Source organism: Dipodomys spectabilis, unplaced genomic scaffold (genome assembly GCF_019054845.1).
Source record: "Dipodomys spectabilis isolate Male_0828 unplaced genomic scaffold, ASM1905484v1 ptg000373l, whole genome shotgun sequence".
Lineage (NCBI taxonomy): Eukaryota > Metazoa > Chordata > Mammalia > Rodentia > Heteromyidae > Dipodomys > Dipodomys spectabilis.
The window spans coordinates 1,137,501-1,164,643 of record NW_024871050.1 but is presented as its reverse complement, the minus strand read 5'-3'; the positions used below and the strand labels follow the sequence as shown (position 1 = coordinate 1,164,643).

Sequence of the window (27,143 nt, the reverse complement as noted above, 5' to 3'; positions counted from 1 at the left end):
CAGACTGGGCAGACAAATTTGTTAAGAATCTTATCTCCAGCCACGAGCCAAAATGTTGAGCCCTGAGTTCAAGCCTCAATAGTGGCACCAAAGAAAATTGTAACAGCAGTACAATAAGGGCTGCAGGTGTGGTCCAAGTATTAAGCACCAGCTTAGCATGCTTGAGCCCCCAAGTGCAAACTCCAGTACTGCCCAAAAACCCTTTGGACACACAAAACTTGGCAATAGGCATATCCAATCATAAATTCTTTGAGCCACTAACCTTTCCTTGAACTTTGAAGAAATCTACAACATCTAATTTTAGAAGGTTCTTAATGCTATGAATCAGAGGTGAAGTCACAACACACCTTAAATGTGAGTTCAGTTACTGGACACAGGCTTTCTTCAACATTATCCAAGGCTACGTGGCTATACCTTTCCTGCCACTTGCTTTCCACTGTGACAATAATGAACTAATAACCTGAGGTTTTTTTCAAATTTTTTTATTCAATTCCTCCCTTGAATACATTTGTTCAAACTATATCCCTTGTGACATTTTATTCTCCCCAGAAAACCTACATGTACCCTATGCCTGTCCTCAATTATTTAAAACGGCTCATTATGTTACCATCCACATAGTTATACCTTCCTCTAGGCCCAGCAAAAAGAGCAATGAATAAATAACCCAATACTCATATCACTGGAAGCTGTCTACTAGTCCATTTATTCCACTTTTGACCTGAACCTCCCCTTGAAGCTTTCGAAACTTGCCTCTTTTCTTGTGCCTCCTCCAGCTGTAACTGGGGGTGTTTTCAAAACCTAAAATTTTAAAACATGTTTTAAACTGATCAGTGAGATACAAAGATGACACATCCCATCTCTTGAGAAAATTACTTGAGCTACTTCTCAAAAATGTTGTCTTAACAGTTCAGTCAGTTTTTTCCTAAAGTTTATAGCAAATATTCTTCCTTTTTTTTTTTCGGTTGTGGGGCTTTAACACTTCCAGTTTTCTGAGTGGTTTATTGGAGATAAAGAGTCTCATGGACTTTCCTGCCCGGGCTGGCTTTGAACTGTGATCCTAAGATTTCAGCCTCCTGAGTAGCTAGGATTACAGGCGTGAGCCAACTGCGCCCAGAAAGTTCTTTAATATGTTAAACTACATTTTTTTTTTATTTTATGAGCAATAAAACTGTGCCAAATTAACCAATCAAAAATGATAATACACTCTTAGACTCTTCCCTAGAAGGATATCATCACTGTGTACTCATGTTAGGAATTCAAGTTCAGACCCAAATGATGTATATACTGTCATCCTTATGTTCATGTATGTGTTAGATCACACAGAGAGGGTCCCGGTCAGTCTCAGACAGGATAATATTAATCTTATTCTCCAGGTGAGCACCCAGCCTATCTCGAAGGTCAGAAAGAAAGCCTCGTTCAGTGTTGCTGTGTTCACAAAGGATCACGTTTATTCCCTGGGAAGCAGCATCCAGAATATCATGATGGGACATTTCACCTGCCAAAAAGGAAAGAGCAAATACTTTAACAATAGACTGCTAAGCCAAGAATGCCAAGGTTGTATTCAGTAGAATTACTTCAACAGAAACCTAGAAAGCTGTATATAGTTTTTGTTTATGTCCTGTAACATAGAAACAGACCCTCCCACAGAGATTACTAACATGCTTCCTTTGGGCAGATCTAAAGCAAATGCGTTAGTTTTGTGTCCTTATAACAAAATACCTGACACGCTACTTACAAAGGTTTTAGATGCTTAAACTATAAACTACTGCTGGGAGTGTAGAGTGCTTGTCTACTATACACAAAGCCCTATTTTCAACACCCAACACAGCACCAAAAAAAGGTCCAAACTACAACACAGGCTCATATCTAAGTCAACTTTTTGGAGTTATCACCTTATGGCATAGATGACCAAGTTACAGCAGCAAGCAAGTAAATACATCGCAACCAGAAGCAGAGGACAGGAGGGAACAGGATTATTCTTGTTTTGTTTTTTGATGCTTGGGATTGAACCCAGAGCCTAACAATGTAAGGTAAGCAAACACTTAATATGACAACATCCTCAGACCCTTCATATGAGGTCAGGTGTAGAACTTTACACTTAGAGTTTTGTGACTCAGAAGTTTTAGATTTTTGGGGGGGCAGGGAGAGGTCGATCTTGGGGCTTGAACTCAGGGCCTGGGTGCTGTCCCTGAGCTCTTTTTGCTCAAGGCTGGCACTCTACACTTTGAGCCACAGTACCACTTATAGTTTTCTGGTGGTCAATCGGAGATAAGTCTCATGAGGACTTTTCAGTCTAGGCTGGCTTTGAACCATGACCCTCAGACCTTAGTGAGTAGCTAAGATTATAGGCATGAACCACCAGTGCCAGGCAAAAAAATTAGATTTTAAGGCTTGACAGCACATACTTTATTTACCCAGTCCTAGGGCTTGAACTTAGGGCCTGTCCCTGACCTTCATTTGCTCAAGGCTAGCACTCTACCACTTGAACCACAGTGCCAGTTCCAGCTTTTTCTGTTTATGTGGTATTAAGGAATCGAATCCAGGGTTTCATGCATGCTAGTCAAACACTCTACCACTAGGCCACATTCCCAGCCCACACACACTTAATCCCAGCTACCTGAGAGGAAGAGTCAGGAGAATCACAAGATCAAGGATAGCCTAGGCTACATAGTGAGACCCTATCTCAAAACACACAAAATTCAGACTTTGGAGCATTTGGGAATTTCAGCATTACATCAGTAATACTAACACTTAGGACCTGACTAAGGCAGGAGGATTGAGAGTGATAGGCCAACCTGAGCTATCTCAGGAAAAAATAAAATTAAAAAAAATCTCAAAACCTATATGCGGGATGGGGGGGGAGGGGAGGATGCAAAGGAATGGGAAGGGGAAACAAAGGAGGAGGCTACAATGCTTGATAAGAAATGTACTCATGGGGCTGGGAAGGTGGCTCAGTGGTAGAGTGCTTGCCTTGCATGCCTGAGGCCCTGGGTTCAATTCCTCAGCACCACATAAGCAAAAAGAAAAAAGCTGGAGGTGGTGCTGTGGCTCAAGTGGTAGAGCACTAGCCTTGAGCTGAAGAGCTGAGGGACAGCGCCCAGGCCCAGAGTTCAGGCCCCACAACCGGACCCCCCCCAAAAAAAAAAGATGTGTACTCATTATCTTGCTCATGTAATTGTAACCCCTCTGTACAGTATTTTCACAATAAAAAAAATACGTTTATTAAAAAAAAAACCTAGATGCCTCAAAATCTCATTTTGTGGCTGTCAATGCCAAGTTCAATAGCTGATCTCATGTAATGTGTCACAGCCATAACAGACACACTAAGAATAACACATAAAATTCCCTCATTGCCAGGTGCTGGTGGCTCACGCCTATAATCCTAGCTACTCAGGAGGTTGAGATCTGAGGATCCTGGTTCAAAGCCAGGCCAGGCAGGAAAGTCCGTGAAACTCTTATCTCCAATAAACCACCAGAAAACGGAAAGTGGCGCTGTAGCTCAAGTGGTAGAGCGCTAGCCTTGAGCTGAAGAGCTGAGGGACAGCGCTCAGGCCCAGAGTTCAAGTCCCATGACCAACCAAAAAAAAAAAAAATTCCCTCAGGCTACCTGCACAAGCTGCATATGAAACAAATTCATATTAAGATTTAGGTCCCATCTCCTGAGATAGTTTCATTGTACATATGTAAAACTACAAATCCAGCATACTTCCGTTCTCAAGCATTTGAGATAAGCACTCAGTCTAGGGATATTCAGCCTGTATATATGTATGTGCACATACAAATATACATACACGCATAAACATAGAGTGTACCAATGCAGAAAACCATTAGTAATCTAGGTGGAGGGCATATAGGAATTGATTGCATTGTTTATGGAACTTTTCTGTAAGTCTGAAATTCCGTTGATGTAAAATAATTTGTTTTTTTTTTCTTCCACCCTACTGGGGATCAAACCCAGGGCTTTGAATACTCTAAAGCACTCCACCACTCCTGCTAAAATTTTAGCCTGCTAAAATTAGTTTTGAAGGTAACAAGCATGTAATCATGTATTCAAACTGCTTACACACGGCAAGTTTCCTTGACTGTGCCACAAATTTTAAAGATAATAAAAATATTCCATCTTCTCAGAAGAGTGGGACACAGGTAATGTGATATACATTTTCAATTTTCCTGGCTCCCAATCACTACACTGGGCTTGCTCAGATGTGTCTACTTCTAGAAGTCACAAAGCTTCTGAGTGCAAGAAAAAAAGATATTAATGAGTATCTTTTTGATTCTGTTCCTCAAGTACAGTGTGGAGCCTTAACAACTGGCAAAATAATCATATACTCTCCAACAGAAATGCACATCAGATTTCAAAGACAGACAAAGGGACACAGACAAGGATCCAAGAGGGGCAGGAAAATAGTAGTGATAGAAAAGTCTTCTGGATGGGTGAAGCAGATGATCTTTGAGTTTATAAGTAACAGAAAAAAAAAAAAAGAAAAGAAAGGCAATGGAAGATGTCCAGGCATCATCTGCACAGAAGGAATCACTGATGACTATTTAACAACACAGTGACCTTAGCGTTTATACTTTCAACTTTTTCACAGATTATGTTAACATGGTCTCACTAGCGAAGCATTCCATGTTTTTAAAGTTAACCGACAGAAATGGAGGGACAAAGGGTAAACAAATACAGCAGGAGTACTCACCAGACAACTGTTGGTGGGGATGGGAGGAAAAAACTGGGACAGTGAGGAAAGGAGTGACACTGTTCAAAAAGAAATGTACTCTTGGGCTGGGAAGGTGGCTCAGGGGTAGAGTGCTTGCCTTGCATGCAAGAGGCTCTGGGTTCGATCCCTCAGCACCACATAAGAAGAAAAAGCTGGAAGTGGTGCTGTGGCTCAAGTGGTAGAGCACTAGCCTTGAACTGAAGAGCTAAGGGCAGCGCCCAAGTCCAGAGTTCAGGCCCCACAACAGACCACAAAAAAAAAAAATGTACTCTTTACCTGACTTAACTATAACCCTTCTGTATATTACCCTTATAATTACAATAAAAAAGGTACAACACAAAAAATGTTAATTTTGAAGAATCACATGGAAAACAAGATTAGAGGCATGATGCAATACTTTAGGCAGAACATGCTACCCAGATAGGTTAAGGGAAAAGCTTTAGGGAAGATCTGGGAGCTTGAACTGACAGGAACTGAAGACTATTTTTACATTTTAAAAAACCAAACCTACAGCCAGGCGCTAGTGACATGTGCCTGTAATACTAGCTACTCAGAAGGCTGAGATCTGAGGATCATGGTCTGATATCAGCTCATGCAGAAAAGTCTGAGTTTTTTTTTTTTTTTTTTTAGGGGGTCTGGTAGTGGGGCCTTAACTCTGGGCCTGGACACTGTACCTCAGCTCTTCAGCCCAAGGCTAGCACTCTACCACTTGAGCCACAGCGCCACTTCTGGCTTTTTTCTTTTTTTCTTTTTCTTTTTCTTTTCTTTTCTTTTATTTATTTATTTTTTATTTTTTTGGGTCCGGTCATGGGGCCTGAACTCTGGGCCTGGGTGCTGTCCCTCAGCTATTCAGCTCAAGGCTAGCGCTCTACCACTTGAGCCACAGCGCCACTTCTGGCTTTTTTCTTTTTGCTTATGTGGTGCTGAGGAATTGAACTCAGGGCCTCATGCATGCAAGGCAAGCGCTCTATCACTGAGCCACCTTCCCAGCCCAGTCTATGAGATTCTTATATTCATTTAACCACCAAAAAGCTGGTGTGGAGCTGTGGTTCAAGTGATAGAGCAGCAGCCTTGAGGAAAAAAGCTCAGGGACAGGGCCCAGGCCCTATGTTGAAGCCCCAGGACTACAACAAACAAAAACCAGTTAATCAAGGTTGAGAAGGTTGCACCAATGGATGCTACCTGTGAGGTAGAGGTCAGCCTGTACCCCTCGTAGAACACTGCTCCCAGAACCAGCACACAGGGCCACCACTTCCACTCTGGACTCTTTAAGAAAAAGGACACAATATTTTATGACTCCCCCCCTTTGGTTTAGTTCTACAACTTGAACAAGAATTCTAAACAGAATTTACACCTGTTCTTCAACTCTATACGTTTATGCTTAATTTAAAAATAAGCCCAAGTACACGCCCAAAAAGAAACAAAGGAACAGTGAGATATATTCCAAAATGTAAACCAATCATCCCTTATGAGCAGCTAAAACATTATCACTCCTATTAAGAAAACTGAGCATATTAATGTTAACTCTAAGGTAATTAAGGATTTACACTTACCTAAAGTCCTCCCTACCCCCAGAGCTAAGCGAAGATGAGGTAGTTTTAGGTATCTTTTGATTCGCTCAATCATGGTTGCCAGGGAGACAGGTTCATCCAGTGTGCATAACCGTCCCATTCCAGTATGGAGAAGCAAAGGCTGAAAAGAAACTGAGGTTAGAAATAGTATATATTATCCATCCTAAAAATTCAAACGTACAGAACAAACGGTAAATGCTGAAATTAATAAAATATGTACAGCAAGCTTTAGGCTAAAGTTTGAGAATGCAAAGGTGGCAAAAAACATTTTGTTCAAAAAGAAAGGTACTCAAGCTCATAGCCTCCAAGGCAGATGTTTAAAATTAACAGGTAGGTGTTATTGCTAGAGAAACACAAAGGATGACAAAGTAAATGAGCTGGGTCTTGGGATAGGTGCGTGTAAAATGAGAAAGTACCATTTAGGAAGGTTTTACATGGATTTGTATTTTACAGAATAACCAGAAAGGAATTTAAAAGGGTGAAGTTAAGTGCAGTGTGGCGGAGAGGGGTAGATAAGAAGTAGAAGAGCACTGTAAAATTAAAGAGCACAAAGGTATCACCAGTGTGGGAGAACACACTGGGAGGGCAGAGCAAAAAGTGACAGTATGATGACATGCAGAGCCTATGACGGGGAGAGCAAGGCTGCAGGTGTGGGCTGCCCCCTGTGGGCAAGGGAGGGAACTTGAGTGCTTCAACAAACAGCTACAGGGACAGAACTCACAGACTGAGAGAGACTGCAGAACCTTGAACAATAAAGGGAGGTGATGCGACAAAACCAATGAAATGAAAAGGAATAAAAAATAGAACCTGACGGTCTGGAGATAAGATCAGTGCTTGCATGGATTGGATATTTCTTGAATACTTACAAGATTTAGAGCTGAAAACTGTCCAGAAAATAGTTGGAAAATATGGGCTTTTTTTTTTTTTTTTTAAAACTTTCCCATCCCGGGCTGGGAAGGTGGCTCAGTGGTAGAGTGCTCACCTTGCATGCATGAGGCCCTGGGTTCGATTCCTCAGCACCACATAAGCAAAAAGAAAAAAGCCGGAAGTGGCGCTGTGGCTCAAGTGGTAGAGCGCTAGCCTTGAGCTGAAGAGCTGAGGGACAGCGCCCTGGCCCAGAGTTCAGGCCCCACGACTGGACCCCCCAAAAAAACAAAAAACTTTCCCATCCCCTTTTTCCTTCCTCTTTCCCCTCTTTCTTGGTTTGTGCCTTAAAAAAGCATTCTGGGCTGGGCACTGATGGCTCATACCCGTAATCTAGCTACCAAGAAAGCCAAGACCAGAGGATTGGGTTTTTGTTGTTGTTGTTGTTGCTTTTGGGTCCAGTCGTGGGGCCTGAAATCTGGGCCTGGGCGCTGTCCCTCAGCTCTTCAGCTCAAGGCTAGTGCTCTACCACTTGAGCCACAGTGCCACTTCCGGCTTTCTTCTTTTTGCTTATGTGGTGCTGAGGAATCAAACCCAGGGCCTCAGACATTCGAGGCAAGCACTCTACCACTGAGCCACCTTCCCAGCCCAGGATTGGGGTTTGAAGCCAGCCTAGGCAAGAAAATATGTGAGATTCTTATCTCCAACACTCTCCTCAGAAAAAGCTGGAAGTGGCGCTGTGGCTTAAGTGGTGGTAGAACACTAGCCTTGATCTCAAAAAGGATCAGGGACAGTGCCCAGGCTCTGAGTTCAAGCACCAGGACCAGCCAAAAAAAAAAAAAAAGCTTTCTGGGCTCATACCTATAACCCCAGCTACCCAGCTACTTTGGAAAGGGAAATTGGGAGGATTGTAGTGGTCAAGGCCAGCAAGATCTCATCTCAACAGACAAATTAGGAGTGGTAGTGCTAACTACCACTAATAATGCTGTGCTAATAATGCTGTGCTAACAGCTTCAGGAGGTACACAGGTAAGAGGTTCATAGTCTGAGGCCAGGCCAGGCAAAAAATAAAGACCCAATATGAAAAGAAAAAGAGAAAAAAAAAGCTAAAGCATAAAGGGACTGGGGCACAGCTCAAGTAATACAGTATCTGCCAGTAAGCATAAGGTCCTGAGCTCAAACCCGAGTACCACCAAGAAAAAAAAAAGCATTCTTTTTTTTTTTTTCTGGTCGGACATAGGGCTTGAACTCTGGGCCTGGGTACTGTCCCTAGGCTCTTCAGCTCAAGGTGAGCACGCTACCACTTGAGCCACAGCACCACTTCCGATTTTCTAGTGGTTTATTGGAGATAAAGAGTCTCACAGAGTTTCCTACCCGGGCTGGCTTTGAACCGTGATCCTCAGATCTCAGCCTCCTGAGTAGCTAGGATTACAGGCATGAGCCACCAGCACCCAGCTGATTCTAGTAAAGATACAGCAACCATCATTATATGATTGTCTATTAAGTTAAAGGAGAAGGAAATGTTTCATCAGAGGATAACAGAAAGTGATAAAATTTGTAACCTTCTCTATAACTTAAAGTCTATAACACAAAAGTCCAACATCTTATTTGGAGAGTATTTCTCCTCAATAACTTTTCCAGGGTTTCTTATGTCCCCATCATTATTTTGTACTTCACAGTTTTTTGTTGTTGTTTGTTCTGGTGCCAGTGTGGGGGTTTGAAGTCAGGACCTCACTCTCACTCGGGTTTTTTGCTCACACCTGGCACTCTGCCACTTGAGCCACATCTCCACTTCTGGCTTTTTGTTGGTTAACTGGAGATAACAGTCTGCCCAAGCTGGCTTCAAACCATGATCCACAAATGTCAGCCTCCTGAGTAATGAGGATTATAAGCATGAGCCATAGCACTCTGCCACCTCATCCACAGTCCTCTTATTTTGAACTGCCTTAGGTTAGCTAAAGGCCTGTTAAACAATTTACAATTTGCTGAACAAAACCAAAGACTAATGCAATTCATCACGTTATACATAGGAAATAAATACAACTGGTATCTCAATCTTAAATCGATAAATGCACAATAATCTAAGATTAAATATAAAATATTTTTATTACCTTCTCCAGTGACAGTATTTCAGTCTTCTGATACAACTGTCTGTTCTGGGACAGGAAAGCCACAATTTGCATCAAAGCCTTCTGAGAGCAATTCATACTGATCCTTGTTTGTTCCTCGTCATCAACCCTAGCAGGGGATAATATAACCTAAATGTATTTTAAATGTATATAAAAGATTAGCGTTATATGAAACTAGGGATTTGACCAGCAAAACTCATTTAATCCCAAACCAATCTATTTTCTGTGTTTCTCAAACTGTAGGATGCATCAGAATCACCTATACGACTTTATTGCTAGCTTCTTAAATGGCAGCTGCTGAATCCTGCCACAGATCCAATAAAATAGGACATCTAGGAACAGGACTGGAGCAAAGTGAGTTTTTGGGTAGTATCAGGGTTTGAACTCAAGAGCCTCAAGCTGGCCAGGCAGGCACTCTACTACTTGAGTCATGCCATCTTCTTGACTTAATTACTTTTCATATTTTTGCCTAGGACTGGGCCTCAGATCAAGGGTGTGCTACTTACAATCTTGTAGATAGCTAAGATCATAGAATTGTGCCATCATACTCAGCTTATTTATTGAGGTAGAGGTCTCATTAACTTTTTGTCCTGTCTGGCCCCAACTTCAATCTCTGGATATCTACCTCCCAAGTAGCTAAGATTATAAGCATGAACCACCAATTTGGCCCACCAAATTGAACTTATTGGCAGTATTGGGGTTTGAACTCATGGCTTTGTGCCAAATGGAACTTTGTTAAGAGCTTTGGACAGGGTAATTTTCAACTATCACTGAATATGAGAATCTCCTGGGTGGTCTAAAACAAATCTCACCTAATTACATAGATCTGGGAATAAACCCAAGTCTGCATTTTTTCCTTTGTTGTTGTTGTTGTGGGGCCTGGACTCTGTGGGTGCTGTCCCTCAGGTCTTCAGCTCAATGTTAGCGTTTTACCACTTGAGCTACAGCACCACTTCCAGCATTTTTTATGTGGTGCTGGGGAATCAAACCCAGGGCCTCATGTATGCAAGGCAAGTATTCTATCACTGAACCTTCCCAGCCACCAAGTCTGCATTTTTAAAAGTGTGTCATTAAAAATGATTGGGGTCCCTGAATCGCTTTTTGAAGTTTACGTAAGTACCATTTCCTGTGTTTTGACAAGCGGGGTGGGGGAAGAGCTATGTATGGCCTGGGGCGGGAGCAGCATATGAGGCCTTCAGATCATTTGGAACATGACGGGATACTCATATGCTTCTTCTCCTCACTGCCAGTATTAATTATTTAGTAATAGTTATGTTATAAATATCTAAATAGTCCATGGCAGAAAAAAAGGTTCCTCATCCTACTTCTTGCGTTCTTCTGTCAAGGAGCCTAGATTTGTGTATCAGACTTTACACGCACGCTCGCGCACATGCACACACACACATTTTTTTAGTGGTGTTGGGAATCAAGCCTAGGGCCTCACATGTATGTGCTAATCAGTACTTTTAAAAAAATTGTTATTATAAATGTGATATACAGTTACATAAGACAGGTAACAAGTACATTTCTTTTTGGACAATATCACCCTTCCCTGTCTCCTAGTCTCCTAGTCAAGCACTCCTACCACTGAGCTATGCCCCAGCTCCTGCCTTGCCTTTACCGCTGTTTTCAAGGAAAAAATTAGCGCAAAGAAAAATCTCCTATCCCTGCCCTGGATAATTAAATAGACATTTTAAGAAAAATGCACTTTTCTTTTAAAGTGCTTGGGAATCCTTTCCAGGGAACTGATCAAAGACTTACCACTATGGGCAGGGAATGTGGCTTAGTGGTAGAATGCTTGCCTTTGCATGCATGAGGCCCTGGGTTTGATTCCTTGGTACCACATAAACATATAATTAATAAAATTAAAAACAACCGTTAAAAGTTATTTAAAAAAAAGACACTACTAGGATGTGTCTGAATTCTCTTCAGTAAAATAGCTTCCTTTCAACATTACCAGAAGGATTAGAAATACTGTATAAATATACAGTATAGTCCTTCCTACCTACAAAGCAATAAGAGGTACAAATAAGTATGGAAAATCCTTAAAATGTATTGTACCTAGCAGAAAAAGAAGTAAGAGAAATATCTCCAATTCTTTTCACTTCAGACATAACTCTGTCCAGATCCTGGGTCTGGTTAACACTGAATTCTACTCGGTGAGTTCCATCTGTGGGGTGGTTGGGAGCTTGGGATGGTTGGATGGGCCTGGAGGTACAAACTCCTAAAGAAAAAAAATGTAAGAAAATGTGAATTTTTGTGATGTTTGAAAATTTAACATATAAAGCATTATATGCAAAATTAGTAAGAAATAACTATTTTTAAGATTTTTATGTTCCTACAATATACACATCTTACATGTTCATCACCAGTTCCCACAATTTAATAATTGGGGTGGACATACAAAACCACTGTTTTCAAAATTACTTTCCAGTAAAACTTGGATATGAAAGACTGATTTTTTCCCCCGCTTTGGTGCCAGTTCTAGGGCTTGAACTCAGGACCTGGGGCACTATCCCTGAGTTTCTTTTGCTGAAGGCAAGCACTCTACAACTTGAGCAACAGTGCCATTTCTGGATTTTTCTGTTTATGTGTTATGGAGGAATCAAACCTAGGGCTTCATGCACGCTAGGCAACATTCCCAGACCTGATTTTTTTTTTAAGGTGACATATACATATAAGGTGATTTATCTACTTGATAAATCACAGTTCTGGTGCAAATATTTATAATCTGTTGCTGAATTAATAGTGATCATATCATCATAAAAGCTTCAGCTCAAAATCAGCACTACAATGACATACTGAAAGTTAAAATCCACATGCTGAATTTGCTTATTAAATGAATAAGGATTCTGTAAAAATTTGATATTGTGCTGAGCATAGTAATGCATTCCTGTAATCCCAGCACTTGGGAAGCTGTGGCAGGAAGATCTAGTCTGGGCCACAGAGCAAATAAACAACTCTTAAAAAAAAAATTTCAGAGCCGGGCGCTGGTGGCTCACGCCTATAATCCTAGCTACTCAGGAGGCTGAGATCTGAGGATCGTGGTTCAAAGCCAGCCCGGGCAGGAGAGACCGTGAGACTCCTATCTCCAATAAACCACCAGAAAACCGGAAGTGGCGCTGTAGCTCAAGTGGTAGAGCGCTCGCCTTGAGCTGAAGAGCTGAGGGACAGCGCCCAGGCCCAGAGTTCAAGCCCCACGACTGACAAAAAAAAAAATATTTCAGGTAATAAGTACATTTGGTTTTGGAAATTGTCACCCCTTTCCTCACTGTCTCCCAACCCCCCACCGCACCCACTCATACAAAGGAAATTATTAAGGAAAGAGGAGGATTCTCACCAAGCCCTTGGGCCAACCAGTTGTTCACTCCCTGGGGTGCAGCGTCATAGGCTGTGTGAGGAGAGTAAATGCCAACTCTGTTCTCCAGAGCCCGAATCACCAAGCGTTCCTTCCAGGTTTTCCAAGTTATGTGCTTCATAGGCCGGAAAATCGGTGGGTGGTAGGAAAGAATGAGATCTGCCTTCTTTTGCAGTGCCTCTTCCATCACCTCCTCGGTCAAGTCATTGGTCAGGAACAGTGTATTTACAGTATGTGGTGGGCTGGGTTCCACCAGCAATCCAACATTGTCCCAACTCTCAGCAAAAGAGAGGGATGCAAAGTCATTCAAGGAGGAGAGGAGAGTCTTCAAATCCATGAAGGAACGCGAAGAACTGCGGATCGGAGCGTGGAAAAGCCGGACTATCATAGGGACCAGATGTACAGAAGATGACAACATACAGAGATCAGGTAAAACTGAATGTCTGAAGTCAAAACACAGGAAATTGTACTTATGAAAACTTCAGGGCTGAAGCTCTGAGGTGTCAAAGTGTGTGGGCAAAAGAGCCATCACCATGCAGACCTGATTCACTCAGCATACTGAAATTTAACAAAGTCAACTGACCTCTGGTAGTTTTTTCTCATGCACAAAATGGAGACACAATAACCTATCCCACAACTATCTAGAGGAGCTAATGAATTAACACATCACCTAGCAAAGCCTAGTATAATATACAATGTTCATTCTCTTATCTTTCACCTTCCTCACACCCTTACTATTATCCCATTCTTATTTCAACCACTTTCTCCCGTCTCCATTTCTCTAAATAGAGAATATTAGTAATCTCTATTAAATAGTCCCTAAATATCCTTTCAAGTCTCTTCAATGTCCTAATAATGCTTTTCTTTTTTAGGTTTTGTTTTTGTTTCTGGTGCCAGGTGTTATCCCTAATCTTTTGTGCTCAAGGCTAGCACTCTACCACTTGAGCCACAGCTCTACTTCTGGTGGTTAATTGGAGATAAGAGTCTCACAGACTTTCCTGTTGGAGCTGGCTTTAAACCATGATCCTCAGTATTTAGGATTATATGCATGAGCCATTGGTATCCATCTTTAATAATGCTTTTTGACAAATCTTCTTTTTCAGTGCTTTTTCTCAGCCTCCTCCAACCTAATGTTCTCAACATATTATAATGATAATGGTCCATATCCCCTACTATGCTAAAGTTACTGCAGAATAGGAACTACTTTAATAAATCTCAGTAACACCAGTATAAGCCAGCACTAATACTTACTGTTCAGACTGACCCAGTCCCCTCCCCCAACTATAGCATAATTTGGAGCTAGGGTGGTAAATCTTGGCATAAAAAAGTATACTAGGGGCTGGGAAGGTGGCTCAGTGGTAGAGTGCTTGCCTTGCACGCATGAGGCCATGGGTTCAATTCCTCAGCACCACATAAGCAGAAAAAGCTGAAAGTGGTGCTGTGGCTCAAGTGGCACAGTGCTAGCCTTGAGCTGAAGAGCTTAGGGACAGCGCCCATGATCAACCAAAAAAAAAAAGGTATACTACCTGCCAGGCGCCAGTGGCTCACGCCTGTAATCCTACCTACTCAGGAGGCTGAGATCTGAGGATCCCGGTTCAAAGCCAGCCCAGGCAGGAAAGTCCGTGACACTCTTACCTCCAATAAACGACCAGAAAACTGAAAGTGGTGCTGTGGTTCAAGCAGTAGAGCGCTAGTCTTGAGCTGAAGAGCTCAGGCACAGTGCCCAGGCCCAGAGTTCAAGCCCCATGGCCGACAGAAAACATAAATGGGCAGGGTCAAGGCAGGAACAGGCAGGAGCTGCTGTCCCTTACAACACTACCTTCTACACCACAGGCAGGACTAAGAGTTGGGAGAGGTAAAGTTGCAGGGCACTTTGCCTACACATCCTGTAAGCACTGTAACCTCTGCATCCAACATATGGACGAGAAAAGCTAGTCATAAATAAATAAGAAACAAAAAGAAAAGGTGAGAGGGCAATGGGAAGCTACAAATTGTTAATTCTAAAACGTGAAAACTAAAAGATAGTACACGCTAAAAGCATTAGAAAGTATGCAAAATTATTAAGAAAACACAGCCGAACAGGGTGTAGGGTGTGTACCTAGAATCCCAGCATTGGGGGCGTGTAGGGCTGCATAGTAAGACACTCTCACAAGGTGGGGAGAACACATGAAGAAAAAAATAAGGAACTCTAATATATATCTGAAGTGATTTGGAGCCCTTGAAAAATCACCAAAGTCTTAGCTTCCACGTTTTGTTACAACTCCACTTTCCTGGCTTCTAAATCTGGCAAGGTGGAAATTGAAGCTTGGGGAGTAACCACGCGAGTTTGGAGTTACTTAATGCAAGAACTGAATATATAACATGGTAGAACCCACGCTATGCCACGAAATAGTCAAGTAAGCCTACAAAACTTTAAAGCCACAGTTAGGGAAGACGATGGGAGGTAGTAGCACACGGTGGTTCAGAGCACTGCTATAAGTTAGAGTAAATCCCAAAGCCCTAGCTTGACCTCAGGTGCATTTGCCCCTCCCTGAAGCTCCTCGTGTCACGACTCACGGGCAGTACCTGTCCTAGAAGTGGCCATTTGCCTCCGTCAGGGAACTTTATGAGGGCTCGCTTCAGAACCTGCAAACTGCCCTGTCGACGTGACCTCATCTCTTCTAATTCTGGGCCACCGCAGGCCTTTCCTGGGACATCGAAGGCAGGTGGCGCAGCCAGTCATTGGGCCCACACGCCACAAGGAAGTTTCCAACATCTTTCCTTTCCGACCCTCTCTCTCCACAGCACCAACTAAACCACACCCGGCTCCCACTAGAGGAAGCAGTCAAAACTACATTTTCCTCACGGCTCCTAAAGCCGACCACTACTCACCAGTGCCGGAAACCTTTCTCTAGTGCCACTTCCGGTCTCGCGCGGAACTTCCCAGCACGGAAGTAATACGAAGGCGGGGAAAAGGCTCCCTACGGAAATGGTCCATCCTGGTTTTGTGTCCGTCCGACTCCAAAGCATTGCATGAGGTTTTCCCAGTAGTACAAACTGTGTTTCTTGTCCAACTTTATTTTTCCTAGAACTCTCTTTCTAAGTTTCACAGTTCCCTTTGGTTTGCCATAGGAGGAGTGGAAAGAGAAGACAGAGAAATGGGAGGCCTCCTCCATAATGGGTCCGGCACTCGACTTCCGGTCGCGGTGCGGAACTACGGTAGCTCGGCGCGGGTCAGCTTCTACGAGTTGTTCTCACACCGGCTGTGCGTGCGGACGTGGCCACGTAGGGAGTCACGTTGTTCTTTCATTTACTTATTCAGTGCTAGCTGAGCTCTCCATTAATGCTGTTGTAGATCTTGGGATATTTGGAGTGAACGTTTCTGGCCAACGAAGGGTTTGCGGGAACGTGGGAATGGCGTGTAGGGTCTTAGTGACCAATACTCCAGGGGAATGCGGCGAGCAGGTCTAGGGGTCAAGCAGTTTTACACAGAGATGTCAGGTCGCTTAAGTTCCAACATTTGAACAGTGTCTTGAAAGGCAGACTTGAGGTCTACAGACGTTCCCAGTAAAGGCAGCACCCGGTGCCTAGACGGTGATGAAATGCTTAGTCGGAGGATTTGCAAAGAGGGTCTTCAGGACATAGGAGCAGAGCAAGAAGGAGATAGAGAGGCTTGAGTTGGGTTAGGGTCTCCTCATCATGTCTATAATCTGATTTTTATTACATAGAGGAGGCTAATCGAGGCCATATTATATATATATACATATATATATGTATACACACACACACACACACACAGTAAAGGAGAGCGCATGTGAGTGAAGAGGATAGAATAAAGTATTTCTCTTTTAGGAATAAAAACTTCCAAGCTTTCCTATGGAAGATTTTGAGAATTGAAATAGTGCTTCCTGAAAGCATCAAGAAGAGAAATGGTAAGTGTAGAACTCTTAAATGCCATTTGTTCTAGGTAGTTTTGTTTTGTTTTTTAGAAATTCAGGTGAAATAAAGCTGCAAGGAAAATCAGTGAGATGAATAAATTATCGATGTACACAATGTAGGATGATTTAAAAAACAGAAATAAGCAAAATTGCTGTTAGGTGTGTTAATATCTTCAATTACAATACATAAAATTCACCTTTTTTGAAAAATAAATGATGGAGGTAAAGATGGAAAGGGGTTTGCGAAGTAGAAAAAGACAAAGCAGGTGGGTTTATTTAAATTATGCTCTGGATCTAAGGAAAGTAACTAGAAAAAGTAGAAGAAAAAAAGAATAGTTCCCTTCTACCCAACTCACCTCCTATCCTTTTCTTCAACCTGGTTTTACACTGCTAGATGACTTATAAATTAGGTCAAATAGTTTTCTCTCTCTCTGGAATAAGAGATGAAAGAATCTATAAACTGAAAACAACAGATACTAAAAATATTATAATTACCTCTGCAGGTTTTAGATATAAAACTGCCAACTTCTTTTTTGTCATTATTAAGTGGTTGTACAAAGGGGTTACAATTCCATGTCAGGTTATGAGTACAATGCTTCTTGTCAGTGTAACCCTTTCTTCTTACTCCCTTCCTTTGTTCTCCCCTATTTCCCCCTCTCATCCCTAACTTTCAATTACATAGTTTCCCCCTTCTTCACCCTACCCACAAGTTACAAGTTTTTTTGTATGTATGTATGTTTATATGTATTTTTGTGCTGTCTGAGGTTTGAACTCAGGGCCAGGGTGCTGTCCGTGACCTTTTTTTGCTCAAGGCTACCACTGTACTACTTGAGCAACAGCTCCACTTCTGGCTTTTTGGAAGTTAACTGGAGATAAGAGTCTCATGAAATTTTCCATGATCTTCAGATCTCAGCCTCCTGCCCAAATTACAGGCATGAGTCACAAGTACACAGCACATAGTTCATTTTTTAAATATAATGTACATTGACTATAATGACTGCATCTGCTAACCCTTCCTCCTTCCATTTGCCCTCCCTTTGCTCATCTCCAAAAACATGTTTCCATTTCCTGGTGTTTGTTTTAATAAACAGTACTTTAGTTGTCCAGAGAAGTTATATCTTTGGATTCCTCTCCTAATTTTACCCTCCATTTGTCAGTTTGTGTGTAAATGCATTGAGCTCTGTATATATTATCATGCATAGTTGTATTTTAGATTTAGCTTCCAGAGGCTGGGGAGGTGGCCCAGCGGTAGAGTGCTTGCCTTGCATGCATGAGGCCGGGGGTTTGATTCCTCAGCACCACATAAGCAAAAAGAAAAAGGCCGGAAGTGGCGCCTTGAGCTGAAAAGCTGAGGGACAGTGCCCAGGCCCAGAGTTCAGGCCCCACAACCGGACCCCCCCAAAAAAAAAAGAGAGAAAAAATAGAGTTAGCTTCCACATATGAGAGAAAAAATGTGCTATTTGTCTCTCTTAGCCTGAATTACTTCACTTAACATGACTTTTGTTTGTTTGTTGGTCATGGGGCTCAAACTCTGGGCCTGTGCACAGTCCTTCAGCTCTTCAGCTCAAGGCTAGTGTTCTACCACTTGAGCCACAGTGCCACTTCCAGTTTTTCTGGTGGTTTATTGGACATAAGAGTCTCATGGACTTTCCTGCCCTGGCTGGCTTTGAGTCACAGTCCTCAGATCTCAGCCTCCCAAGTAGTTAGGATTACAGGCATGAGCCACAGATGCCCAGCTAACATGACTTTTTTCCGGGTCCATCTATTTCCCTGCAAGTGACATAATAATATTCTTTCCAATAGATGGGTAAAAATCAATTGTGTATATGTACACATTTTCTTGGTCCACTCATCCATTGTAGGGAATCTGAGCTGTTTCTATAACTTGGCTGTTGTAAATGGTGTAGCAGTGAACATAGATGTACAAGTGTCTTTATCGTATCCTTATTTACAGTGTCATCTACCCAGAGCTGGTTGCCAAGAGTGGTATTACTGAATCATAGGGGAGTTTTATATTTAATTTTTTGAGGAACCTCCAAACAACCATCCGGAGTGGCTGTAATAGTGCAAGAGGGTTCCTTTTTTTCTACATCCCCTCCAGCATTTGTTATTGTTGAATTCTTGAAGTTGACCAATCTTTCTAGGGTATACTGGAATCTCAATTTTTTTTGATTTGTATTTCTTTTATGGCCAGAAATTTTGAGCATTTCCTCATGTGTTTTATATGCTGTTCTTCTGAGAGGTCTCTAGCTCCTTTGCCCCTTTATTGATTGGGTTATTAAAGTATTAGTTTCTTGAGTTTCTTGTCTATTTTGAATATTATGCCCTTGTCAGATGTATGCTAAAGACCTTCTTCCAGTCTGTTAGCTGTCTTTTTTTTTTTTTTTCTTGTCAGTCATGGAGCTTGAACTCAGAGCCTGAGTACTGTCTCTGTGCTTTTGCACTCAAGGCTGGCTCTCTACTATTTTGAGCTCATGTGGTTAATTGGATAAAAGTCTCATAGACTTTCCTGCACAGGGTGGCTTTGAACTGTGGTCCTCAGATCTCAGCCTCCTGAGTAGCTAGGATTACACGTGTGAGCCACCCATGCATAGCTGGCTGTCTTTTATTTTAGTAACTATATCCTTTGCTGTGCAGAAACTTTTAGTTTGATATAATACTATTTACCAAGTCTCTTTCCTATTTGCCATGCTCCTGGAGTGTTCCTGCCTATTCTAACAAGTCCTAGTTTCTCCTACTGGATCTTGCATTAGTTTCGAAGTTTCAGATCTGACATTGAGGTCTTCGATCCATTGTAATTGATATTGGTGCAAGTTGAAAAACAGGGATCCAGTTTTAGTTTTCTACACATAGATATCCAGTTTTCCCAACATTATTGAAGAGCCTGTCTTTTTTTTTCAATGTATATTTTTGGTTCCCTTGTCAAATATCAGGTGACTAAGTGTATGGGTTTATACCTGGCACCGGTGGCTTATGCCTATAATCATAGCTACTCAGGAGCTGAGATCTGAAGGTCACGGTTCAAAGCCAGTCTCGACAGGAAAGGCTGTGAAACTCTTATCTCCAATAAACCACCAGAAAACCAGAAGTGGCACTGTGGCTTAAGTGGTAGAGCGCTAGTCTTGAGCTGAAGAGCTAAGGTACAGTGCCCAGGCCCAGAGATCAAGCCCCATGACTGACAAAAAAAAAAGTATATGGTTTTAGGGCTGGGAAGGTGGCTCAGTGGTAGAGTGCTTGCCTCCATCCATGAGGCCCTGGGTTCGATTCCTCAGCACCACATAAGCAGAAAAAGCCAGAAGTGGTGCTGTGGCTCAAGTGGTAGAGAGCTAGCCTTTAGCTGAAGAGCTGAGGGACAGTGCCCAGGCCTGGAGTTCAGGCCCCATAACCGACAAAAAAAAACAAATAAACAAACTATATGGGTTTATTTCTGGATCTTCTATTCCACTGGTCTTCAGGTCTGTTTTTGTGCAAATACCAAGCTGTTTTTGTTACTATAAAACTGCCAAGTTTTTTCATTATTGTTATTAGTCAAGAAAGAATTTTTTTTGCCTTTTTTTCCTTTTCGTGCTGGTCCTAAGGCTGGACCTCAAGGCCTTGAGCTTTTTTGCTCAAGGCTAGCATTCTACCACTTGAACCACAGATCCACTCTGAAAAATGGAATGATTTTTAAATGTTATTTCTCAGAATTAAACTACCTAATGGAAGTAGCTGAAACCTGTTTAAAAAAATCATTTTCTTAACATTTTTCAGGAACTATTAGTGATATTTGATAAAAATAAATAATATTAACATAATTTTTATTCATGAACGATTTAGAGCTTAACATAATGAATTAAAACTTTGTTATTATAAAGGTGATGTACAGCCAAGCGCCAGTGGCTCATGCCTGTCATCCTAGCTACTCAGGAGGCTGAGATATGAGCATGGTTCAAAGCCAGCCTGGGCAGGAAAGTCCATGAGACTCTTATTTCCAATAAACCACCAGAAAACCAGAAGTGATGCTGTGGCTCAAGTAGTAGAGTGCTAGCCTTGAGCTGAAGCTGAGGGACAGTGCCCAAGCCCAGAGTTCAAGTCCCACGACTGACCAAAAAAAGAAAAAAGGTGATGTACAGAGGGGTCACAGCTACATAAATCAAGTAAGAGTTCATTTTTTTTTTGGACACTGTCACCTCCTCCCTCACAATCTCCCAGTTTTTTCCTCCCATCCCTACCCCCAAGTTATATAGTTCAGTTTCAACATATTGTCCAGTGAGTACCACTGCAGAGTGCTGAGTTTGTTTATCCTTTGTCCTTCCATTTCTGTGCCTCCCCTTACCCTCCCAAAGACATATAAATTAACAAGCAAGACAAAAAGAAAACAAAACAAAAACAACAAGTTATTGTCAAGATAACGTACAGAGGGGTTACAGTTGTATAAGTAAGGTAAGAAGTACATTTTTTGTCAAAATTGTTACCCCTTCCTTCATTTTTCTCCTACCGTCCCTCCCCCTCCCCCTCCCTCACGTTGTACAGACCATTTCCAACATACTGTCTTGTGTATCTCACTGTTGTATAGGTTCCCCCCCTTGTCTTTTGTCTCACCATTCTGTTGTTCCCCTTCCCTTCCCTAATTAAAATAAACATATATGTAATACCAGAGTGCCAAAGTCAAATACAGTGACAGCAGGGGAGGTACCGTAGGGGAAAGGCATCCAAAGGAAATGAGAAATCACATAATACATTAAAAACAACAACAACAAAGAAAAACCTCTTGTGTCCATGCCTTGGCATTCATTTTGCTTAGTGTAGTGTCATCTTATATGGTCATATCTATATAGCTTTTCAGCTACTCTGTTTATCTGCTAAGATTATCTTAGACATACACTAATTATTGCAAATAAGGGAAACCAAGGGACCTATGTTTCTTTGGGTCTGGCTTACTTCACTTAATATAATTTTTTTCCGAGTCTTTCCATTTCCTTACAAATGGAGCAGTGTCATTCTTTCTTTTTTTTTTTTGGGTCCAATCATGGGGCCTGAACTCTGGGCTTGGGCGCTGTCCCTCAGCTCTTCAGCTCAAGGCTAGCGCTCTACCATTTGAGCCACAGCGCCACTTCCAGCTTTTTTCTTTTTGCTTATGTGGTGCTGAGGAATCAAACCCAGGGCCTCATGCATGCGAGGCAAGTGCTCTACCACTGAGCCAACTTCGCAGCCCAGTGTCATTCTTTCTAATGGGAGCAGAGAATTCCGTTGCATGAGTGCATGCATGCATATATATATATATATATATATATATATATATATGCATGTTTTCTTGATCCATTCATCCACTGAGGGGTATCTGAGTTGGTTCCATATCTTAGGTATGGCAAATAATGCTGCGATAAACATGGTTGTGCTGGTAGCGTTAGTATGGCCTTGTTTGTGAGCATTTGGGTAAATGCCCAGAAATGGGATTGCTGGGTCATAGGGGAGCTCTGTGTAGTCTTTTGAGGAACCTCCATACTGCATTCCAGAGTGTTTGAACAGATTTACACTCCCACCAATAGTGTAGTAGGTTCCCTTTTGGCCACATCCCCTCCAGCATCTCTTGTTATTAGGTTTCTTGAGGTGGAATCTCCATGTTGTTTTGATTTGCATTTCTTTTATGGCCAGAGATGTTGAGCATTTCTTCATGTGTCTATTGGCCATTCTTATTTCCTCTTCAGAGAAGTCTCTAGCCCACTTATTAATGAGGCAGTTGTTTCTTTGAGGATTTGTGTTTGGGGGATTTAATTTTTGAATTATAAGTATATTTTAGAGATAAGGAACTTTCTGTTGTGTGGCTAGTGAAGATCTTCTCCCAATCTGTGGGCTTTCTATTGGTCTTGCTAACTATGTTCTTTGCCATACAGAAGCTCAGCGATTTCATACAATCCATTTGTCCAACCTTTGATTTGTTGTCGTTTCTGGGTCTTTATTAAGAAAATTTCAGCCTGTGCAAAGGAGCCCTATAGTTTCTCCTTAGTAACGTTTTCAGGGTGTCTGCTTTGACTTCAAGGTCTTTGATCCATTTGGAGTTGATTCTGGTGCATGATGAAATACAAGGATCTAACTCATAATGATTTTTTATCACAACTTTGCTTCCAAATTTTTTTGGGGCGGGTCCGGTCGTGGGGCCTGAACTCTGGGCCTGGGTGCTGTCCCTCAGCTCTTCAGCTCAAGGCTAGTGCTCTACCACTTGAGCCACAGCGCCACTTCCAGCTTTTTTTTTTTCCTGCTTATGTGGTGCTGAGGAATCGAACCCAGGGCCTCATGCATGCAAGGCAAGCGCTCTACCACTGAGCCACCTTCCCAGCCCCTGCTTCCAAATTTTTGAGTTATTCTTATTACTAACCTTTTAATCTTCTGGAGCTTTTCCTTTTGTTGAATTTAATTTTAGGGAATAAGAACAGCTTATCAGAATTACTACATGTAGACATGTCACTGATTTGGGGCTATGTTGTCCCATGGCTAGAAAGTTCTTGGTCTTGCTGGAGAAAGAATTTAAGGGTACACAGGAGACAAGAAACAGAAGCAGGTTTGTTAGGCAAAGCAAAATGAGAACAGAGCAAAAATGTACTTTGTAGCAGTAGTTTAACCTGCCAGCAACCCCATAGCCTGGGAAAATGACATTCCCCATCCACTGCCAAGAACTCCTCCATGCCTACCTGTGTGTGGGGGTTGGTGACGCTGGAAGTTAGTGACATATTAACTAAGTTTTCCAGAACTGACCACTCTTATGTCCACAGACCCCATTAAATCTTGAGTTTTTGGGTCCTCCAGCATAATGCTCCTTCTTAACACTGCCCAATCCCTGTCGGAAGAGCACACTTTTGCTTTTTTTTCACTTTGCTATGCTAAGTGACAACCAAGAACTCTCCATAATCTCCCCAAACCTGGTGAGAGAATCCAGATGGAGAGTGCAGTCTTTATTCACTCATCTTGACCATCCAGTTAGGGAAGTGGTACAGTGCTGTAGAAATTTTATTTGTTCTTAAATTGTCTTTCCTTTTTAGTCTGTCACACTTCATACAGATGTAGGTGATATTAAAATAGAAGTCTTCTGTGAGAGGACACCCAGGACGTGTGAGGTGAGTGCCACTATTTGCTTTTTACACATCAGTTTATATAACACAATAACCACTTTGAAGTCAAATCATCCATCCTAAAAAACATAACAAAACTTTCTGTAAAACTATTGTCAGAGTTGGGTCTCGGTGGCTCCTGCCCATAATCCTACCTACCCAAGAAGAGAGTAGTTCTGGAGGACTACAGTGTGAGATCAGTCTGGACAGAGAACTTCCCCAGTCTCCATCTCCAAAATAATCAGCGAAATCCAAGAATTGATGCATGGCTGAAGTGGTAGAGCACAGCCTATCAAGTGAAAGGTCTTAAATTCAATCCTAGTACTACTCTCCCCCCCCAAAAAAAGCAAATAAAAAGAAACTTACTAATTTCTTTTCATGTCTAAAGTAGATCAAAGATAATGTGGATATTTTCAATAACTGCATAGAATTCCACAATCTTTCTTTTGCTCATTTTCTTAGTAAATTATTAAGATATTATATCTAGATAAGAGAACTTATATAAATACTTTACCTGGTAAAGTGACAGAATGAGAGGAAGAAGAGTGAACTATCTATATTGAGATAGATAGCTATACCTGTCTATATGTAGCTATCAATATTTTTGAAAGGTATAGAGTAAGCCAGAGACATACCTTCTCATGGAGCTAATTTTCTAGCTGGGAAAATATTGAGTAAAAAATTAATGCTAAAAGATAATAGATAGTACCTTGAAAGAATTTAAGTATTGAGATAGAAAATAAAAGGAAAGGGGCAGGGTACTAATGGCTCACTCGTAATCCTAGCTACTCAGGAAGCTGAGATCTGAGGATTGTAGTTCAAAGCTAGCCAAGGCAGATAAGACCCTGGGAGACTCTTATCTCCAATTAACCACTCAAAAACCCGAAGTTTGGAAGTACCGCTGTGGCTCAAACGGTAGAACACTTGCCTTGAGCTGAAGAGCTCAGGGACAGTGCCCAAGCCCAGAGTTCAAGCCCCATGACCGAAAAAAAAAAAAAAAACCAAAAAAACGCAAAGTTGTGCTATGGCTCAAGTGGCGGAGCATTAGTCTTGAACACTGAGTTTCAGGGACAGCACCCAAGCCCTGGGTTCAAGCCCCAGGACTGGAAAAAAAAAAAGGGGGGGGGGGTTACTTTAAAAAGAAGGTAGTCAGGTACCGGTGGCTCATATCTGTAATCCTAGCTGAGATCTAAGTATCTCAGTTGGAAAGCTAATCTGGGCAGGAAAAGTCCATGAAACTTTTTTTTTTTTTTGGTCCATTGTGGGACTTGAAGTCTGGGCCTTGGCGATGTCTCTGAGCTCTTCAGTTCAAGGTGAGTGCTCTACCACTTGAGCTACAGAGCCACTTCTGGCATTTTCTGATTATGTGGTGCTGAGGAATCGAACCCAGGGCCTCATGCATGCAAGGCAAGCACTCTACCACTAACCCACCTTCCTAGCCCCCGTGAAACTATCTCCACCAAAAAGCTAGAAGGGGAACTCTGGCTCAGGCCTTGAGCAAAAAAAAAAAAAAACAGAAAAAAATGGGGCTGGTAAATTGGCTCAGTGGTAGAGTGCTTGCCTTGCATGCATGAGGCCCTGGGTTTGATTCCTCAACACCACATAAGCAAAAAAAAGCCAGAAGTAGTGTTGTGGCTCAAATGGTAGGGCACTAGCCTTGAGCTGAAGAGCTGAGGGACAGCACCTAGGCCCAGAGTTCAGCCCCCACAACTGGCAAAAAAAAACACCAAAAAACAAAAACAAAAAAAGCTCAGGGACAGTGCCCAGGCCCTAGGACTGGTACACACTTGTGTGTGCCCACACACACAGGTGAAGCCAGATCTACTCAGTACTCATACATTCAGTTTAGATATTATTGAAGCATTTATTTAAGCATTTCTTATGCATTTACTTTATTTAAGTTTCTACTTAAATTTTACTTAAATACTTAAACTGAATGTATGAAAGTATAATACTGAAGATAAGAAGGCATTTCCATGGAAAGAAATATAAAAAGAACATTCCAGTGTACCAGTGGCTCATTCCTATAATCCTAACTTGCTACGTAGGAGGCTGAGATCTTGGAGGATCATTCTTAGAGGTAAGCCTGGACAGAAAAATTTGTTAAACACTATCTGCAAAATTGTGAGGAGGACAGAGGGAGAGGGGATGTAGGAAGGAAAGGAAGAAGGAGAAGAAAAGAAAAGAAATAGAAGCTGCAAGGAAAACCTTCCCCCTTTGGAGAAATTGTTAAAATGTTGATGAGGTCAGCATAGCAAGCAGTGGAAAAAGGGGTTATTTTACAAGATGTAGAGGGGGCCCAAGTCGTGCAAGCCTTGTTCATTCTTAATGAAGATTTTGTATTTTCCAAAAACAAAAAACGCTATCAAAGGAGTTTTAGGTAGGAAAACATTATCTAAAATAATGCCTAAAGTTCATAGTTGAATATGCTGCTATAGTGTTCAATTGTTTATCTTAAGTCTGTTTCTACCATTTCTCAATCCACATTTTTACTCTCTCTAGAACTTCTTGGCTCTTTGTGCCAGTAATTACTACAATGGCTGTATATTTCATAGAAATATCAAGGGTTTCATGGTTCAAACAGGAGATCCAACAGGTAAGTTTTTTCATTAACCAAAATCAGGAAATTTGATGTATTAAATGAAGAGGATAAAATAATTTAAAAAATAAAGCATGTAGAGTCTTTACAACAGGGCCACCTTACACTAACAGCAAGAAAACTATAAGCAGACATTATAAGCAGACACTTATTCTTAAAATGTTAGCAGTAGTGGTAAGGGTATTTTATCTTTCACATCTTTTCAGTTTAGTTTTGGGAAGCATTTAAGGTCAAAACAGCTTTCATTTGTACTTCAGAATTATGCTAGAGTTGGGACTATAGTTGTGGTACAGTACTTGCCTAGCATGTGTGAGGCCCTTGGTTTGATACCCTTAGAACTGCAATCAGTCATAAAGAGTTATAGTATAAAGTGCTCATTCACTTAGAAATTGGACCATTTCTCAAGTTTATTTAGATACTTTCTTTGTTTTACTTGTCTTATGATATAGGTACTGGAAGAGGAGGTAACAGTATCTGGGGCAAGAAGTTTGAGGATGAATACAGTGAATATCTTAAGGTATTATCTCAGTGCTTCAGAAGGTCATATTCTCTTGTCTAATTACACTTGGAAATTAATACACGTTATAGTGACACAATTACTAAATGGGTATAATTTTTTCTTGTGCTTCACACTCAATAAATGACGTCAGGGAGAAAATGTAAATGGCAGATCTAGCCCAAGATATGTACCATCACCTGGGTCTTGATACTAAAGTGAGCTCTTGAGTCTTACCTGAAATTTTAGTTATGCATCATTGGCCTTCTTTGAAAGGCAGGGGAGAAAAGCCTACTGCCTCCTGGTTGCAGTATTGCCCAGGCAGAGTTAGTGTGACATCCTATAGGAAAACAGTCAATGCAAAGTGACAGGGCTGGGAAGGTGGCTCAGTGCCTTGCATGCATGAGACC

The 27,143-nt window shown here is 41.7% G+C and overlaps 2 protein-coding genes across 5 annotated transcripts in view; one reads left to right on the top strand and one right to left on the bottom strand.

Moving 5' to 3' along the window:
• Window positions 1-1,130: 1,130 nt before the first annotated feature.
• Nif3l1 (NGG1 interacting factor 3 like 1) lies at window positions 1,131-15,547 on the bottom strand. Of its 3 annotated transcripts, none has more exons than XM_042667023.1 (7): window positions 15,508-15,547; window positions 12,619-13,079; window positions 11,340-11,502; window positions 9,261-9,387; window positions 6,269-6,407; window positions 5,898-5,981; window positions 1,131-1,495 (listed from the first exon to the last, which is right to left on the bottom strand). In XM_042667023.1, exons 2-7 carry the CDS (start codon window positions 13,052-13,054, stop codon window positions 1,311-1,313), a joined length of 1,134 nt encoding a protein of 377 aa, XP_042522957.1. In that variant the 5' UTR covers window positions 13,055-13,079; window positions 15,508-15,547; the 3' UTR covers window positions 1,131-1,310. The 3 variants fall into 3 exon arrangements, with proteins under 3 accessions (XP_042522957.1, XP_042522958.1, XP_042522956.1); XM_042667024.1 differs by having other exon boundaries at window positions 12,619-13,017; window positions 15,508-15,531; XM_042667022.1 differs by lacking the exon at window positions 15,508-15,547 and adding an exon at window positions 15,202-15,483.
• Window positions 15,548-15,818: 271 nt separating this feature from the next.
• Ppil3 (peptidylprolyl isomerase like 3) overlaps window positions 15,819-27,143 on the top strand; it is a 19,259-nt gene continuing 7,934 nt past the window's right edge. The window contains exons 1-5 of one of the 2 annotated variants that reach the window (XM_042666980.1): window positions 15,819-15,880; window positions 16,468-16,547; window positions 23,570-23,644; window positions 26,141-26,234; window positions 26,687-26,754. In XM_042666980.1, coding sequence (XP_042522914.1) covers window positions 16,545-16,547; window positions 23,570-23,644; window positions 26,141-26,234; window positions 26,687-26,754 — 240 coding nt within the window. In that variant the 5' untranslated portion in view covers window positions 15,819-15,880; window positions 16,468-16,544. Of the gene's footprint in view, window positions 15,901-16,467; window positions 16,548-23,569; window positions 23,645-26,140; window positions 26,235-26,686; window positions 26,755-27,143 lie in introns of both variants that reach the window. The other variant, XM_042666979.1, reaches the window with a different exon arrangement.

Coding starts and splice junctions, on each gene's coding strand:
- Nif3l1 (XM_042667023.1), bottom strand. CDS start 13,054: ATGTTGTCATCTTCTGTACATCTGGTCCCTATGATAGTCCGGCTTTTC. Junction 11,503..12,618: donor CTGGTTGGCCCAAGGGCTTG/GTGAGAATCCTC, acceptor TTTTTTCTTTAG/GAGTTTGTACCTCCAGGCCC. Junction 5,982..6,268: donor GGGGGTAGGGAGGACTTTAG/GTAAGTGTAAAT, acceptor TTTTTCTTAAAG/AGTCCAGAGTGGAAGTGGTG.